General features: G+C 45.9%; 1 protein-coding gene across 1 annotated transcript in view; it reads left to right on the forward strand.

The window, feature by feature from the left end:
• The first annotated feature begins 2,128 nt into the window (after positions 1-2,128).
• Positions 2,129-18,122, forward strand: part of LOC118770490 (solute carrier family 41 member 2-like) — a 22,684-nt gene continuing 6,690 nt past the window's right edge. The window contains exons 1-10 of the mRNA XM_036518206.1: positions 2,129-2,238; positions 4,209-4,876; positions 5,265-5,372; positions 6,277-6,348; positions 6,987-7,131; positions 8,365-8,511; positions 11,306-11,453; positions 12,490-12,569; positions 15,374-15,505; positions 16,685-16,833. Coding sequence (XP_036374099.1) covers positions 4,418-4,876; positions 5,265-5,372; positions 6,277-6,348; positions 6,987-7,131; positions 8,365-8,511; positions 11,306-11,453; positions 12,490-12,569; positions 15,374-15,505; positions 16,685-16,833 — 1,440 coding nt within the window. The 5' untranslated portion in view covers positions 2,129-2,238; positions 4,209-4,417. The remainder of the gene's footprint in view (positions 2,239-4,208; positions 4,877-5,264; positions 5,373-6,276; positions 6,349-6,986; positions 7,132-8,364; positions 8,512-11,305; positions 11,454-12,489; positions 12,570-15,373; positions 15,506-16,684; positions 16,834-18,122) is intronic.

Here is an 18,122-nt window from a genome sequence, read left to right on the forward strand (position 1 = left end):
CGTTTTTGCATTCAGTACCCATTATTTGCTTATGTCTATCATTATGTTCATGATTAAAATTAAAGTCGAGAATGTAATACATTTTGCGCTATTGCAATTAAGTCAGTAGTTACTATCGCGTTATCCCATTCATAACCACAGAAATAAACGAGTTGTCGCATTCTTACGTGGAGATCTCTTCCGCTTAGGCATCTCAGTTACAGTGAGATATATCCATTCTTTAGTCTCCTTCTTGTATCTTTTAAATCCAGCGATTATTGTTTTGACCACTTTTCGTTTTAGGATGATCATTTTTATAGATCTTTTTTAGTTTATTTGCTCTGTGACGTAGAATAAGGCCGCAACTTTTCATTGGAGGAACATCTTTATGAGAGACTGTTACATCAGAACCTTAATTTGGACATGGGTTGCTTTGTTTAGTTTGAGGCAGGAATAGTTGCTAATGTGTTTCATATGACTGTTTGCATAAGTGATGAAGTAAAAACACTGTCAGAAAAGAACCACAAATTATTGCAGGTCTGACTGGGTACTTTTTAAAGCCCGAGGCCGGTGTAAGAATTTTGCATCAATATTCTGATAGCGCTTCTAAAGAAAACGACAATAACGGTAGCCTATCTACACTTTTTAGAACTTTTAATTCTTGATATGAAGGTCCTCTTCGATACAGATCAGGAATTTAATTTAGGGTATTCGAATTGTAAAGCAGTCGGCCTTGACCCATATTCTCCACCTTCCACTTGTGTGTCAGAACTTTGTCCAGTTGCACATTGTTTTTCTCCTAACCCGTCCCCTCCGAATTAGGCAGAATCAGCTCGGGCAAATTCAGCTCTCTCCAGCCGAAGATCGACTGAGACCGCCATCTATTGGCTGTCCGGTCATATTTTATCGTCAGACATTGGTTTACACGTTTAACTTTGAAGTTTTTCACTGATTCACCAAAGCAACAGAACCGAAAATAAAGGGGGAGATACAGCTCTGGCTTCAAAACTTAAATGGACTTGATTAAATGGTGGCGGTAAAGATAATTCATGAATAAGATCTTGATTTTTTAAAAGAAAAAAAAAAACAGATAGTTGACATCGCCATTGATACTCTTTCAGCCAAATATTTATAGCGGTTTGAACAAAGGAATGCAAATGCTGGACGTGCATGTCAAGGTATGTGGTTTTAAACAGCGTTAGCTGCACTGCTTAACGCTGACGTAGTACGGGAATGCCCCCTGCGCACGCATACTGAGGGCGGGGTTTGCTCTGTGGTGGTTTGCTATGCCAGAGTTGCCAGATTATCACAAATACACAATGTATTGTGGATAAATACATTGTGAGGAAAACGGAGGAAAGCTTTTGTAAAAGTAGGGAGTGGACACCGTGGGGGAGTTGATGTTTGAATATGATTTGAACATTCCAGCAGATTTGCTGTACATAGCAGCTTCTCAGCTATTGCCAATACATTCAGGTAGTACATGACCACATGACTTTTCTTTTTGTGAAAAGTACAATACACCTAAATATTTTCGAGATATTTACGATTTTACATTGAAAAATATTCCTATTGACTAACATGGATAGAACTTTCAGAATCTGAAAATTCTAACATGATGTGACATCACAATCGGCCTTTTACAACAGCCACGGACACAGACTGTCCCTCGAGCAAAGCTTTTATCTACCAGCTACTACCATAAGACTTTTCCCAGCCATTTTGAGGTTTTTCCTACAACTGTCCTTTCTTAAATAATGTGTACCCTTTAGGGCTGGACCCATCTTCTGCCAGTTGCAGACACTTGTATTAAAATTTTTAGCTCCAATAAGCAGTTGAGCGGGGCTGACCATGACCACTACCTTCTGGGTGCAAGCTATCAGCCATTGCTCAAGGTGGCAGCTTCATTTTGTTAAAGGAATAAATAAATACTAATTGTTATTTCATGAATGTGTCTAGACTAATACATTCATTTACAACACATTGGTTAAGGAATCAATAATCAATCGATGTTGTCCATGCTACCTTTGGAGTTAGTGAAGGCATGGAGAAAGATTGTGGGAACGTCTACAAAGGGGGATTTAATAGTCGCATCTTGGCAACCATACTTGATTCTCGTCATGTTGTGTCAAGAACGGAAGAACTAGACGTACAGACCTGTCGGAGAGAACGGAAAGAGGAAAGTTTGAAGAAACGTAATCGGGAAGCACTTCAGGAATCTTATAGACAGAACATTTTTTAACACAACCACTTTTTCAGGTAGGACATTTAGATAGCTAGGCTGTAACGCTTACAATCCCATGCTGTTGTGGATGTTGGCTAGATGGCTAACTGTTCACTTTATTTTGAAACATGATTGCACCAGATGTGTATTTTTTTATTTGTAATCGCTAGCTAATATGGCTTTCTTTAGTGCACTAATCACTTTATTGTGGATGTATAATAAAGATTTTCTACTGCAGCGAATGAAAGTCTTTGATAACTGTGCATGCCGTAAAGTATTCCATCATGTCGCGCTGACTGGCGAAATAGCTCGTTAGTTTATTACTACTTGTGCTGCTAACGAATCGACGTCTAGAGCAGAGGACGCGCAAATCGACAGATCTTCATATTGTGACTTCATCTAGCTGTGATCGTGTTGACGTAAACATTTTGTCCATTTATACACGTCCAGTTAGTGTGCAGTGGATCTGCGCAGCGCCTAAAACTCAAATCCGTCAACAAGCAGGTTGCTAATAGGGCAACATTTTGCCAGCGGTAATTCGCATGTTTGTGATTAAAAAACTGGGAAAATAGGAACATAGCTCTATAGTAGGTTTGACACTTTGACAGACAGTTTGCCAGCATTAAATGTGTTTGTTTGGTTTACTCAATATGTAGACGCAGAATTTGATTTCTTAACACATATGGTTACGTATGTGCATCTCTGACCTGTATCGTTTTCAGTGGCAGATGTAGGTTTCTCACACAACAGCAACGTCCCTTAAATGCGTTTTTCGATGGGATTGCCAATGTCACTGTGATGTGGGTTGGGAGTTCAGGGTCTGTTTCCAAGCTCTGATAAGCAAGTTCTTTGCCTCCTCAAAACCCCGCGACTATATAGGTTTTGTGTTAGTCACTCCGCTAAACAAAGTGCTGTGGAGTTTGTGATAGACATTCCCAGTTCTCACTCCATTGTGATTGCTGGCTACCTTTGATAAGCTGTGGCATGGAGCTGCTGATGACTTGCTTGGAAAATGTCACTGCCAGCATCATTTGTAACACCCTACTATCATTGGGACTATCATAGTTTCCACTGCAGTAATTATTCATTTCTTACCATCTGTTTACCCAGTGTGAAGAAGATGGCTGATGCTTTCAGGCACAAAAGAGTAAAAAACTAACTTGCTTAAAAGAGAATTGTCAGAACACAGGAAACAGCCAGAGCACACAACCGCAGTAATGTGGATCCTGCTCTGCAACCACATGCCTGTATTTAATAAGCCTGATTAGGCAGGTGAGACTTCTTATCCAATGGCTGGTCAGACACAATTAAATCACACAGATGACAATCACAGTTAACCTGGTCTGAAAGGAAGTTGTTGGAATGGGATCTTTATTGTTAAGGTGGAAAATGGAAAGAATTAAAGATCCTTAAACATATTTACAAAAAGCATTTATAGTTACAATGCACAAGAAACCATTCATTTGACTTGGGGACAGGTGAAGTTTCTCCTTCAAACCCAGAAAATATGTTGTTGTCTCATTGAGATTTAAAATCTCATTTTTAAGAGTGTCCTGGCCAAGGAGCAGCACACATATATATATAGTTACATATACAATTTACAATGGTACAGGACAATGGAGGGATATGCTGCCAGGGTGGCAGTGTAGCATAGTGGTTAAGGAGCAGGACTTGTAACCAAAAGGTTGCTGGTTTGATTCCCTGCTGGGGCACTGCTGCTGTACCCTTGGGGAAGGTACTTATCCATTTACTGTAGCAATTGGGGGTTGAGGTTGTAACTGATGTAAGTTGCTCTGGATAAGAGTGTCTGCTAAATGCCAATAATGTAATGTAATAACCCAAGGACTGCAAGCCTCATTTGGTTCCTTTTACCATAGACTTACTCATAGTAAAAATTGCATCACTTGAACAAAGTAGGCCACTACTACTGTTTGTCACTGTTTGGATGTGTATGTTTATTTGAGCTAGAGAACCACTGTGCCGCCGGCATCCCTTGTTCTTCCAGATCCCTTGTGGGCTCCAGGGCCAGAGGAAAACGACAGAAAAAACGGGATTGGAAAGCTTAGTCTCCTCATGTCGTTTCCCCTGCCTCACACAATAGACCAGTGCAGCCGAGGAGATGAAGCAGTCAGGCTTCAGCTGGCAGTGTGAGGGTCCATCCCATAGGGGACGCTGTTGCGAGCTCACGGGGTGCTAGCCTGGTGAGCAGCGCACATGAACAGTAGAGGCCTGTCCCGTAAGCCCATCCAGTCGGGGCGGATCACCTCACTGCTGCAGACCATGGTGCCCTTGGGCTACACCAAGCTACAGGAGGACTGGCTGGCTATGGCCGACCTGGGGGGCAAACAGGACGTGCACCAGAACGGGTTCCGCTCAGACCCGCCCCGCCAGGAGGGCCGGCGGCACTCAGACCGGGCCTTACGGACTTCCCTCAGCCTCTCGGAGAACGGGGACTGCCGATACTCAGAGGCGGACGCATTGCTGACGGAGGGCCAGCTCTCTGAGGAGGAGGACGACGAGGAGGAGGAAGAGCAGAAGGAAGGAGAGAATCAGGGCGTGGCACACAGTATGCCCAAAGAATCACCCCTAGCCATGGCCCTGCAGATCCTCCTGCCCTTCCTATTGGCTGGATTTGGCACAGTTTCGGCTGGGATGGTGTTGGATGTGGTGCAGGTGAGGGGGGGTCTCTCGGGGAATGAGTTTAGAAGGTCAGGTTAGTCAGGTGTGTGTTGGGAGTGGGTATCATTCACATGAAGAGGGGTGAGTGTGGTCACTCAGGTGAGTTATGTTATAGGTGCAGTTACTAAGGAAAGATGGAGGGGTGGGTTAGGGCTGGCTCTGATTCTGATGTGAGGATCTCACCTCAATTTCACGGTATACTGTGCGCTGACATCGATAATGGCCTCACCAATTTCATATCAGCCTGTGCAGACTTTCATTGATTTCAGATTATCGTCACAATAAAAGATATACAGATACAAGTGAGTCGTGACTAAAGTGGTAACAGTGCTGTTTGGCCTGCTTGCTCTGAGCTCCTGTCCTGACTGTGTCACCATGGCAGCACTGGCAGGCCTTTACAAACATCACAGAGATCTTCATCCTGGTTCCTGCTCTCCTGGGGCTCAAGGGGAACCTGGAGATGACCCTGGCCTCCAGACTCTCCACTGCGGTAAATATACGCACATGCACACAGATTTAACGACTGACTCAATCAATGACTGAAAGGATGAACAAATGAATGAATGAATCCATCATCCACCATCCACCAATCCTGTTTCTTAGTATTTAATACTTTTTTCTTAGTATTTGTATTTTCCGTTTAAATTGGTTTCTAACAGAACATTAGGTACGTCTGCAAAAAGTCAGAGTATTGTAGTACTTGCTGTGTATTTTACATTTAGCATCACAATGTGTTTTGGCTTCTGTGATTTAGTGACTGTGATGTATGGTAGTATATCTGGCTTCCCTTAGATTCTAGACTGTCTGGTTCAGGTTGCACAAGTTAACTTGTGGCAGGGCTTGACTAGTGTTACGCTCACGCTCACTGGTCTGGGAGTGTTATTACCCTCGTCGGACACTGTTTCTCATTCAAGTTGAACGGATACACTTCTGTTCTTTTGTGCTGGAAGTCTCACTGGATAATAGTATCTGCTAAATGAATGTAATGTAATGTAATGTAAAGTTAACACACTCAGTGTACCTGTGCAGACAGTGGATGGGGAAAGGGCAGGGGTGCAGAATGGCCTTCCTCTGCGTCTCCCTTTCTTCCACTGTGTCCCGTTTCCTACCCGCTGCGAAAAGTCGCAAACGGCTGTGAACAAAACAGCTTTCATCTGTGAACTCACTCAAAGGATGGTTTCCGCTGTATCTCCGCTCTGTGTCTACCGGTCTCCATAGGCAGTGGATGCTAGATTTCTTGTTACCATTCTTGTTACCATTTCTTATTTCTAACTGTATGCATGCTGTACATTGTGGGTGTGAATGTATTTGCTCACAGGGGGTAGAATTAATACTGAATGCCAGAGTAATTGCTCTTACAGTTAGTATGATTAATAGCCCTGTTTAACTTTCAGGTGAATGTAGGAAAGATGGACTCTCCCATTGAGAAGTGGAACCTGATCATTGGCAACCTGGCTCTCAAACAGGTAAGATCAATTACCAGCCATAGTCCAAAGATGGCTCTGGTAATCCTCAGGTAAACAAATGAGTGTTGGAATAGTATAATGATTAAATCAGGAGACTTGCTAATGTGATTTACATAATGCAGGTCAGGTGATGTCTTTATAAGCACATGCACTTCTGTGATGTATGGTAGTGTGTGCACTTGGCTTCCCTTAGTTTCTGGGCTGTGTAGTAAGATTAGCATAAGGTAACCTGTGGTAGGGCTTAAATAGCATTATGCTCACACTCACTGGTCTGGGAGTGTTGTTAGCCTTGGCAGCTGTCTGATCATAACCCATCCAGCAGCCTGCCTGAGTCAGGGATGGGCAGTGGTGGCCCTCTGTGTGCAGGTGGACAGGTGAGGCAGTCAGTGAGCCTCCCTCTCCCTGAACAGGTACAACAGGTGTACTTAGAGGTGAAAGGTAAGGTACTATAGTTAGTGACCTCCCCTCTTATTTTTGAGATCTGGACATGCTGGTTTGGAGTCTTGGCTTGAGCAGTATGTGTGTGGGACTGCTGAGTTAAAGAGGCTCCTGGCGATGAGGTTACCAACCCTCCCTGCTGTTTTCTGTCAGGCGCCTAGGTGAGGTCGTGACCCTCTGCCCCCTCTCTGTCTCCCCAGGTGCAGGCCACGATGGTGGGCTTCCTGGCGGCAGTGGCGGCGGTGGTGCTGGGCTGGATCCCAGAGGGAAAGTTCCAGATGAGCCACGCGGTGCTTCTCTGCTCCAGCAGTGTGGCCACGGCCTTCATCGCATCGCTGCTGCAGGGTAGGCCCAGCCCCCAGGCTGCGTCTTACTGCCGCCGCTTGCTATAGCGGTGTAGCACTTAAGGAGCACGTCTTGTGACCCAAAGGTTGCTGGTTTGCTGTAAATTATTGTCTGCCAAGTGCATTTAATAAAAAAAGTAAATAAATAATAATTTTCATTCTTCAGACTTACATAGACTACAATTTCATCCATGTATACACCTTGCCCAAGGGTACGACAGCAGTGCCCTACCGGGGAATCGAACCGGCAACCTTTCAGTGCTCCTTACCGCTATGCTACACTGCCACCCTGCCATAATGATGTCATTGGTGTCAATATGTGCCCCTAGTACCCCTGGTGTAATCGTATGCCTCTCGGAGTCCCTCTGCACATCCTCCTACCTCCCACTACTGCCCGTCACACCTCTGCGTGATTGGAGTGCAGATGCTTTCACTTGGGGTTCGTGTTTGTAAACAGACCTAATGCAGAGCGTGAGGCTCCAGATGGTGCAATACACGGAAAGCATCTTTTGTGATGGCCCTCTCCCCCACCCCGCTGCTGGTTCTGTTTTACTCCCACCCCCCTTTACGTCTCTCTCTCGCTCTCTCTTTCTCTCTCCGTTTCCCTCTTTCCCATCTGCCTCATGGTTGAGCGCCTTTCACTCTCAGCTCTGTGCCAAGTCACTGAGTTCATTATGAAGAGTGTAGCTGATTACATTCCAGCTCTGTCTCTGTAGACACCAGCTCCCTGGCTGTTTGTCTCTGCTCGTGGAAGCGCTTCCTCCATCTAAATAAGAAACACTTTGCGGCCCCTTACATCATTGTTTGAATGCCTTATTCATGCAGATGCTGTTGTTTCAGGATTATCTCCGAGATCCGGCCACATATCCAGTGTTCATATTACTGTGAACAGCACTGATTTGTTTTTGTCTCTGAAAGGCAACATGTCACCATATGCACTGTTGTAGAACCATTTAGAAGGTTGCCTTGCACTCTGTGATATATGGAAATACTTTGCTACATGTGAATCTACCAGGTGAACTCTGACCTCCCAGTTCTTGAGAACACCCTCATTTTCAGATCTGGTATCGTTAGTGTTTCATTCATATAGCATCAGTTGGGGTGGCATTTAAAACTGGTCTGGGAGAGTATATAGCTTCAGGAGCCCGAAGAGCAGGATCTTCTCAGAGTGACCCCAGGAAGTTAACGTACCCCTTGAGACTGACCCCCGGCTGTACTTCCTCTCTGCCCCCAGGCTTCATCATGGTGGGTGTGATCGTTGGGTCCAAGAAGACGGGCATCAACCCTGACAATGTAGCCACGCCCATAGCTGCCAGTTTTGGAGACCTCATCACCCTGGCAATCCTGGCATGGATCAGTCAGGGCCTCTACATCTGCCTGGGTAAGTACAAGAGGGGGAGAGAGACGTCATTCTGTTTCTCTTCATCTATCTATGTAGTCCTACATTGCCATATCCTTAAACTCTCCTTAAACAGTGTAGAATGGAGTTTGCTGTGAGACAGCGAATGTTGTTCCCAAACCACTAGGTGGCACTCAAGATACAGGAATTGTTCTTATGGCATCACCATGGTGAAAATGTATGGCTATGACTGTTTCCCAAACCTCTGCTGGAGGACCCCTTGTCCTGCATGTTGTAGATCTCTCCCTGCTCCAGCACAGCAGATTCAAATGATCAACTCGTTATGAATTCCTGAAGCTGCTTAGAAGCAAACTGATGTATGGGATTACAAATCCACCGTGTTATACTGCAGCTTCCCATTGACCATTGCATGCTTCTCTGGCTTCAAAACTGTCATATTTCTGTTTATAACATCATAAAATTCCCAGTGTGAGCTGTTTGTGTGCTTGTATTACCTGATAAATATTGTCCATTATGGGTCTTTCTAACCAATCAGCACGATGCCACAGCAAGGACCACCATACAAACATTTCTTCTGCTAGTTATTGAGAGTTCTATGTTTGATTTAAAGTTATGTAACTGTACTGTATACACCATGGGTGTAACTGTGTACACTAAATGACAAACAGTCCTTTATCTGTGGGTGGTTCAGATGTATTTCAGGTTTGAAGACAGTCTTGGAAGAATGGAAAAGCCAAAACAAAGGGTTTTTTTCCTATCCCTATTTTAACTTGGAACGCATTATCTTCAGATTTTAGATGTTGAATTCAATTGCGAACTTCCTGTGGAAGACCAAACAGGAAGTGTGGTAATTGCACTTCATAACACAGAGTCAGTGATTTGTACAATTCATTTTTCATGAACATATTACTGTGGCATATCATGGTTGTCTGTTTTTAAAGTGACAGTTTGTTTTTAAAATGCATATTTGGCTCCTCCATGTAATGCTCAGTCCACCCATCCTGCGCTGTGAGTTGTTCAGGAAAATGCGCAGTGAGTCGTCTTTGGAAAGTGCTGGTAATCACTGTGACATGTCATATGAGACTGGCACCATCGCAGGTGACAGGCGAAGCAATGGCATCGTAAACTCTGCTATTAATTCGCAAAGTTAATGTGGTTTTATGTGTGAAGAACATTGTAAATCCGCTTGAGTCAGCCTGGAAGACAAGGGGCCGCTTGTTTCAGAGTGGCGGTTCTCTGGCTTCCCGCTACAGTAATGTCGCCGGAATGGAAGTAATGGGTTGTTTATTCACCAGTAAATTGAGCCATTTTCTCAGATGGCACAAAGAGACAAACCGGGTGGCTTCCGCACAGTGGAATCTTTGGCGTTTCTCACTCTGGTGAACCGTCGGAAAGTTGAACTGAGGGGAACCAACTGCATGACCACTTCGACCGCCTCCGGCGCAAAGGCTGACACCAGTTATCTGCTTATGTCATTATGAGTCAAGAAAAACGTGCGAGTATGCCCACCGGCGTTAAATGTGGAGGTTTTTTTTTTTTCCGTTGCGGTTTAGGGATTAGGATCATTAAGTTTTGGAATTGCCGAACAATCATTAGAACGCTTATAGACGGGGAGGTTTGCTGACAGACAATTTATGAAATAAACAAGACTTTCCCTTCATTATTTCTGGTGTAAGCTGAATGCAAGAAAATGAAAGTGTGTGTAAATGCTTCAAGTGGAGTGGGAGGTGGGTAGCTTGCCAAGCTGGCATGTCTTCTTACATTGTGTGGCAAAACCGTTTGGACTGGAAGAAACTAATGGGAAAAAAAGGCCATTAACTTTGTGTGTCAGAAAAAGAATAGGTGTCTGTAAGTAGTATAAACCCATATTAAAGAATTTTACAGGCGCTGTGAAATGGCTTTGACCCAAGTGCCTGTGTTCTTTCTGCGCGGTAGTCCTGGTGGCGTGCTGGGTGAGAGAAAAGGGAAATTAAAGGGCTGCTGGAGTTCTCAGTCCCACAGACTGCACAGTGCTCCCGAGTCCTTTCTATGCCGCGGAGCTGGCAGCGCGACATGCTCTCAGCCAACTGAAATATGTCAGATTAATTTTCTCTGGGTGGCTGTGCTCCGCAGCACTGCGTCCTGTGTCTGTGTGTGTGTGTGTGTGTGTGCGCGCATGTGTAAGTGTGTGTGTGTGTGTGTGTGTGTGTGTGTCTGTCTCTCATTGAATGCATGTCTGTGTGTGTGTGTGTATCTATCTCATTGAATGCATGTCTGTGTGTGTGTGTGCATCTGTGTGTAAGTATTTGTGTGTGTGCATCTGTGTGTAAGTATTTGTGTGTGTATCTCATTGAATGCATGTCTCTGTGTGTGTGTGCGCATCTGTGTGTAAGTGTTTGTGTGTGTGTCTCATTGATGTATGTGTAAGTGTGTGTCAGGCGCAGTACTGACACACACAGCTGACTAATGAGCCAGGCAGATGTTCTAATGGTAACGGCCTGGAATGTTACTTATCTTTGCCAGACATCCGGTACCTTCAGCATCCCATTTGTTTGCATTAGGCTGTATTCCTGCACTGTGAAGGTCAGCTGGCTGAACAGGTTTTCGTGCCCAACCGAAACCTCACTAATCCCATACTATATTAATAATTAGCAAAAGTCTGCAGAGTCAAACTCCTTCCCTGGTTTATGTGCCTCCCCTGCCCTCCAGATGCCAGCTCTTGCTCTATGACTCTGTCTCACATCTTCCCTTATGAGCTCTCTCTCCCCTGGTCTTCCTCCCTCTTTCTCCATGTCCCCCCCCCCCCTTTCCCTCCGTCTCTCTCTCTTCCCCTCAGATTCCCATGAGTACGTCTCCTACCTGGTGTGCGGCTTCTTCCTGTCTCTGACTCCGCTGTGCATCTTCATCTCTTTCAAACACCCGGCCAGCCGCACACTGCTCTACTCCGGCTGGGAGCCCGTCATCACCGCCATGGTCATCAGCAGGTCAGTGCCCTTGTCGTTTTCCTCTTCCTCTTCTTCACCACCTTGTGCTCCTCTTCCTCTTCTTCCCTCTTGTCCTCCAACCCCTCTCCTTCGCTTGTGTTTGGTGCCCTAATGCTGGGAAGGCCTCACTCTGGGCTTAGGTGTGAGGAGATGGGGGGCCATTACTATTGACTCTGGTGTTCCCTGTGCCACAACCATGAGCTCCAGCACCAGGTTCTGTGAGGTGTAGAGCCTGACCTCTTTCAGCGCTGTAGAGTGGGGTGTCAGCTGTGCTGTGCTGTGGTGCCCCTCTTCTAACTGGTAAATGATGCAATAACAGAGTGGTTTCCCCCTGTAGCCATGAGGAGGCTCAGCCCAACAGTCATTAACCCTCTCAGAGAGACTCAGTTCACTCACTTCACTTCTAGTGAGATCCCACAAAAAGGTCACAGGCCCACCCTGGTACAAATGGGTTATTTATGTATATAGATTCTCCCTGAAAAGATATATAGCCCTGACACACTGTTTATGTAACACAATGGATCAAGTCTGCAGATGTTGGGAACCAAGAGGGGAGACCAGGAGGCATTCCTCTGTCTGCGATTCACATAGGGAGATCTCAGTGTTACTGAAAAAACGGTACCAAGACAACACAGTCTGCACATTACAGGTATTGTGCCTGTCACTATGGAAAAACATGAACAGCTACAGTATGACGACTCAGTCACTGTTTTTATGCTGTAAGGAGCGCCTGATGAAAACTGGAAAACACTCAAATGAGTCAACTCAAATGATTTAGCTTTGTTTTAAACCCCAAGGACCGTCTGAAGAGGCAGCCAAAGCCTAATACATTCATAGCTATTTTTGTTAAGCTGGCATGATGAATTCAGCTTTCTTAAATAATGCTTAAAGGATGAAAAATTCTCTGTTTTCAAGTTCTTAATAAATGACCTGCACCATATGACATTAGAAACAATAGTGAATGGTTCAGTGTACAGTATTGCTTTCTAAATCACTTGAAAAACAAAGTTTTTATTCTGTTTTTTTTCTTTCCCAGCATTGGAGGGCTCATCCTGGATAAAACGGTGTCAGACCCAAATCTGGCCGGGATTGTGGTCTACACCCCTGTCATTAACGGTAAGCAAGTCTGAAACCTGGAAGCCTTGCTGTTGAGATGGCCATTTGGCGGTCAGAGCCGTGTGAGAGCATTCTACCAGTCCTGCTGAAATCTTTGCTTCTTCACAATTGCACCCTCTTGCAAAGAAGAGGGTCAGGGCCCAGGTGTTTCCAATAGAGGGATACCTGTGAATGGGGTGTAACAACCTTCAAGGCTTGCGTTTTACATCAGCGTGTCAGTCGTTTTCTATCCCAGATATCACATGTGCATTTATCTGTGCAAAAGGAAGCATGTGGAGATGTGCAGATAGGCAGATGTTTAGATTTGTTTATGGTGAAGTGTGCAGACTGAAGCTCAAATGTAGATCTCCACAGACTGAACTGTGCTTAGATCTGCACGGTCAAGTGTATGTGTCGGTCTGTCCATTATCAAACATACAGATCTTCACAGACTGAAGCATGGAGGTGGGCGCAGACTGAAGCGTATACTGTATGTATAGATTTGTACGTAATGATGCGAGCAGATCTTCACAGACTGAAGCATGTTCAGGTCCGCGCAGTCTGAAGCAGCTGTAGGCTACTGAGATCAGTTCATCTGTGCCTCCCGCGAGACGTACGCTCCAGTGATGTCACTAGTCGGGAGTTGCAAGCCCAGGAGCAGAAGTTGCAGCATACTGGAGACAGGAGCAGAGGATGGAGGAGACGGGATGCGGAGAGGCAGGCAGACACTTGGCCCTGCTGCCCAGGGCGATGTGTGGAGCAGCGAGCAGGAGGAGACGTGGCACCCCGCTGGTCTACAGTCGCCCCGTATTCCATCCTGACCGCCCATCCCCGCCTCTCTGACCCGGAAAACAGGCGCCCTGCTGAGCGCGACAGCACTGCGGATCTCAGGAGGTCGTTCGGCGGGGGTGGTGGGGGGGGGGGGGGCTCCTTTGTGTCCGCACATGAGAGAGAGGAGTTTGGATTAATGCCACAGGAGCCACAAAGGGACAAAGCGGCTGAATTAAGTGGCACTGTCTGTAGGTGCAGGATGCCTCGTCTGATCCGGATGTCAAACCGGGTACGAGCAGCCCCTCCTCCAGCTGACCAGGGGGGTCAGACATGTGCCCCGGAGCCAGAGTGCCCAAATCCTCCAGGTTCCTGCCTCCACCGCACTGTGCCCCTCTGCTCTCCCTCCCCGGCCATCAGCGTGCTGAGTGTGCTGCTGTTTATGATGCACTCGTTTGGATTTACGGTTCACAGCTTTCTGCTGAAGTGCTGTAATTGGTGCTTAGATCTATGGAGCGTGATTGTTTCGCAGATAGGATCTGTTGTCCGGCTGCAGTCAGCTCATTCTTAAGGCTCTGTGTTCTGTGCTGTGTTTTGACTGATGCCCTCTGGAGATAATAACACGGTGGTGATTCAGGAGGGAAAACCTAACGCTCCTAAACACCAGGGTAAGTAAGAGTAAGTAAATCCAGGGAAAACTTTACATTGGCCGTCACTTGTGACCGCTGGACATCCGCTGTGAGCGTGGACAGATTTTGTTGTGTGTTATTTCCCTTCGAGAGGAAAAACACCAGGTGTTTGGAGTGCCGCCTTTAGATGGGGGGGGGGGAGGTTCCACCTGGTCCCATATTTCCTGGCATCTCTTTGTGCCAGAGTAAAGCAGGTGTGCTAATCGAGCCCAGGGCAGGGTTGGGAAACTAATGCGCATAGTACTACCTTGTTTAGCAGACCCTTATCCTGTCACATCTCCAGCAATGCAGAATTACTGGTCTCTTTCACATCTGGAGCACTCAAACTGCTCTCGGAAAAACCCAGTTCAAAAAAATCCCCCAAGGAGCATGTGCCTCTGTCTGTCTGTGTCATATGCGTCAGCATCAAACCAAGGATTCAGACCTACAACTCGCTGGTCGCAGCCCAGAAGCCCAAACCCTTCTCTGCAGCCCCCTGCTGCTCGGAATGCACTTTGATTGAGGGCGTGTTTGGTTCCAGAACCCTGCATAATAACCTGCATCTCACCGCTCTCTCAGACCTGGTTAGGGCTATTTAGTGCTAATACAGTGCCAGGGCAATCAAATGAATGAGGTCAGGTGGGTGTTATTGCTCGAGCCAGTGTTTTCAGCTGTTTGTCATCAGACAGGCGTTCTATATTTACTCCGGTCAGGAAGCAGCGAATGTGTGTGTGTGTGTGTTTTTTCTGGAGGGGAAGTGGTGGGGAGCGATTTGTACTTTGCAAGTAAACTCCCGCATTTCCTCTGGAAGGTTGAGTATGGTCGCCATGACAAACAGTCTGCTTGAGACGGATTGAAGGCGACTCGTGAGGGAGGGGAGGAGTTGGAGTTCTCAAATCCGGTCAATCTCCGTGGCACACACGATGTTTATTCATTGTCTCTCAAAGAGCTCTCCTGCTGGAGCAGTTAATTACTGTCATCTTAAGGACCCATTAAGAATATGTTGACCACTGAAGCAAATGGGTGTAATGTGGTGCCAAACAAGGCTAGAACCACAGTGGTAACGTTGAAGAATTTGACATCTCTGTAGGGCTTCCCGTGAAACTGGGCGGCAGTGTAGCATAGTGGTAAGGAGCAGGACTCTCAACCAAAAGGTTGCCAGTTTCATTCCCCACTGGGGCACTGCTGTTGTGCCCTTGGACAAGGTACCCAGAATTGCCCTAGTAAATATACAGCTGTATAAAAGGATAACGTATAAAAAATTGTAATCTATGTAAGTCGCTCTGGATAAGAGTGCCTGCTAAAATGCCAGTAATATAATAACTAATGGAATAAAATTGTTTGTGCTTGAATTTGAGTGACTTGTCCTCTGTCCCTGTCCCCTCTCAGGTATTGGCGGGAATCTGGTGGCCATCCAGTCCAGCCGGATCTCCACTCACCTGCACCTCCACTGTGCACCTGGAGAAGTGCCCGAGGAGGCCAAGGGCTGTTACCACCCCTGCAAGACTTTCTGCGGTACAGGTAACGCTTACTACGAATGTAGCACTACTCCAGGGCTCTCTTTGACCCAGGTAACAGCAACCGCTATTGCTGCTGTAAGATTTTCTGTGGCACAGGTAACTGTCACTGTCGCTGACCCTGTTCTGAAGGACTGTGTGCACCACAGATAACAGTCACTGCTACTGCATCTCTCTTGTAAGACTTTCTGTGGTATGGATCATGGTAAACGTAAGTCACGATGGCTGTAATAGAATGGCTATGGATTCAGTTACCGTTGGTAGTGAGGACTACTGTTACACACCTGAAAACCCTGTGGAGTCTTCTGCGGGATAGGTAATGGACATTGAAAACCATCCTTGCGGCTTTCTGTTGCACTGGTAAGTGCTACACCTGATATTCTCCGTCACAAAACACATCTTTAGAGTCCACCGTGTCACAGGAAAGAGGTATGGGGTTTGAATACTTTCTGTCAGTTTGCATCCGACTAGTTGTATCCAGTCAACTACTTGTCTTTTAGCCCAATGCTCTGACTGTTTGAAGTGGGAAAAGTGAGTGATGCTGTGGTAGTTCTATCTGAAATAGATCTGGTTCTTTTAAGCCTTCCTCTGTTGCCTGTAATGAGATCCTCACCCTATTTCTCGGCAGAACCATTCTCCTACGTGGTGGAGTGTTCTGTCCAAGCTCTTGTCACTGAATGCTTTTTTTGTAATGATCAGAGAAGGTGACTCTGGAGTATTGTGAGGCGAAGTGTGTCCTTCTTTTAACAGTCAAAGCCATTTAAAAGCCCTGAGGAGAGGATTCACTGGGCACTGGCTGAGAGGAAGACCCATGCAAAGAGAGCGAGAGTCCATTTCCTCTTTTAAACAAATGACGGAATGGCTCAGAAACCCTGTTCGGCATTTTTATCATTCTACTCGATCCCCCTTTTTTGGACAGAAGGCCTTGTCACTAGAGTGTGTTGAGAGGAACAGATAGAGAACTCTGTGACCAGCGTCCGCCTGAACTACAGGACACTGAAATGAATGAGTTGGAATTCAGTTCATTTAAGCACATATTCTGAAGGAGATCTTTAGAATTCACCTTTGTGAATGTGTGCAGTATTCTCCCTACCAGCTGAGACAGTGAATGCGGTCAGGATGTCCTCATGTCGTTCTGTGTCATTAGAAATGGCACTGATGATGCCATCCTCCTCCCTTCTAGGAGCCAATCATCGCTCGGCTCAGGTTCTGCTCCTATTGGTCATCCCGGGTCACCTGATCTTCCTCTACACCATCCACCTGATGAAGAGCGGTCACACCACCCTCACGCCCATCTTCATGACTGTCTACCTGGCTGCAGCCCTGTTACAGGTGAGACCGAAACCAAAAAAAAATCACCTTTCATTCAGAGTGTCAAACAGCATACCGGGGCCACCAAGTGCATTACATTATAGGTTTAATCAGCTTAACAAACCAGGGTCTCTCACAATGCATATTTTACATCGTACATGTACTGTGATATATTTGTATGGCTGTGTGAAATATCTTAGAGAAAGAACCTTGTTCAAGGCTGCAACAGCAAGATTTGAAACAACAGCCCTTAAGCCTAGGGTCCTAATCACTCCACCACACTGTTATCCAGTCTAGTCCATGGCAACGTACAGTGCTGTGATTTTTACCTCACTGTACATTTTACAGCTCATTCTGTGAGTCAGTCTGTGCTGTGTAGGGTATTTTGTCTGCTCGTGTCTATGGCACAATAGTGACCTGCCCATGTCATGGTGATTTGAAGCCGTATCCCTCATGACTTAACACACCGCTGGCCCTTGTACCATGCTTTGGAAGAATCCTGTGATCCGAGGTGTGGGGTGCTATTCCAGGTGTCTGTCTGTGCCCCAGTGTTCAGGGGTGGAGGGTGATACTGAGGGGAACAGGGGTCTCTCTCTGTACCGCTCTTCCTCCCTGGCTTCTGTGTGTTTCTACTCACTGTTTTCACTGAAATTAAGACCATTTAGTGAGCACTGGGCCAAAGATTTCATGTTTGCTTGCCCTGCGTGGTATGAGGAAAATGCGTGGTATTTTTTGGACGTGTGTGCGGTTGATGATTGTGGCTTTATTTTCCACCAGTCCTAACGTTACCGTCTTGCTTTTTGTGAGGAAAATCCATCATCAGAATGCAGTCTCAAGACAGAAGTGGCAGTTTTCATAGGTCTCTGCATTGGATCTTTTTTTTTTTTTGTTTGGATCTATTTTTTTAATGAGACGACCTTGATTAGCTCTTCTGAGGAGCCGTCTTATCCAGGCTGGCGGATAATGAAATCGATGAGGTAATTGTGGGTTTTACATGTGGAATAAGGAGCTCGTCCTGCCCTCCAGAGCTGTAGCTGTGCAGTTTGCAAGCTCTCTCACCTGGGGGGTGGCACATGAGGTGACAAATAACAATTCAACATGTTTCAATTCAACACCCCTCTCTCTCTGTCTCTCTCTCTCTCTGCTTCTCTCTGTCTCTCCAGTTCAATTTTAGCAGCGTCTCCGCTCTGAAATGATTCTAGTGAAAACTCAGAAAAAGTGATTGCTTCATAACATCCATATGATTGAAAGATTAAATCTGGAGAAAAAATACATTCTGTAACTGTGAGTAAAATGCATAACTCCTAAAG

The sequence above is a fragment of the Megalops cyprinoides genome, chromosome 23, assembly GCF_013368585.1.
Source record: "Megalops cyprinoides isolate fMegCyp1 chromosome 23, fMegCyp1.pri, whole genome shotgun sequence".
NCBI lineage: Eukaryota > Metazoa > Chordata > Actinopteri > Elopiformes > Megalopidae > Megalops > Megalops cyprinoides.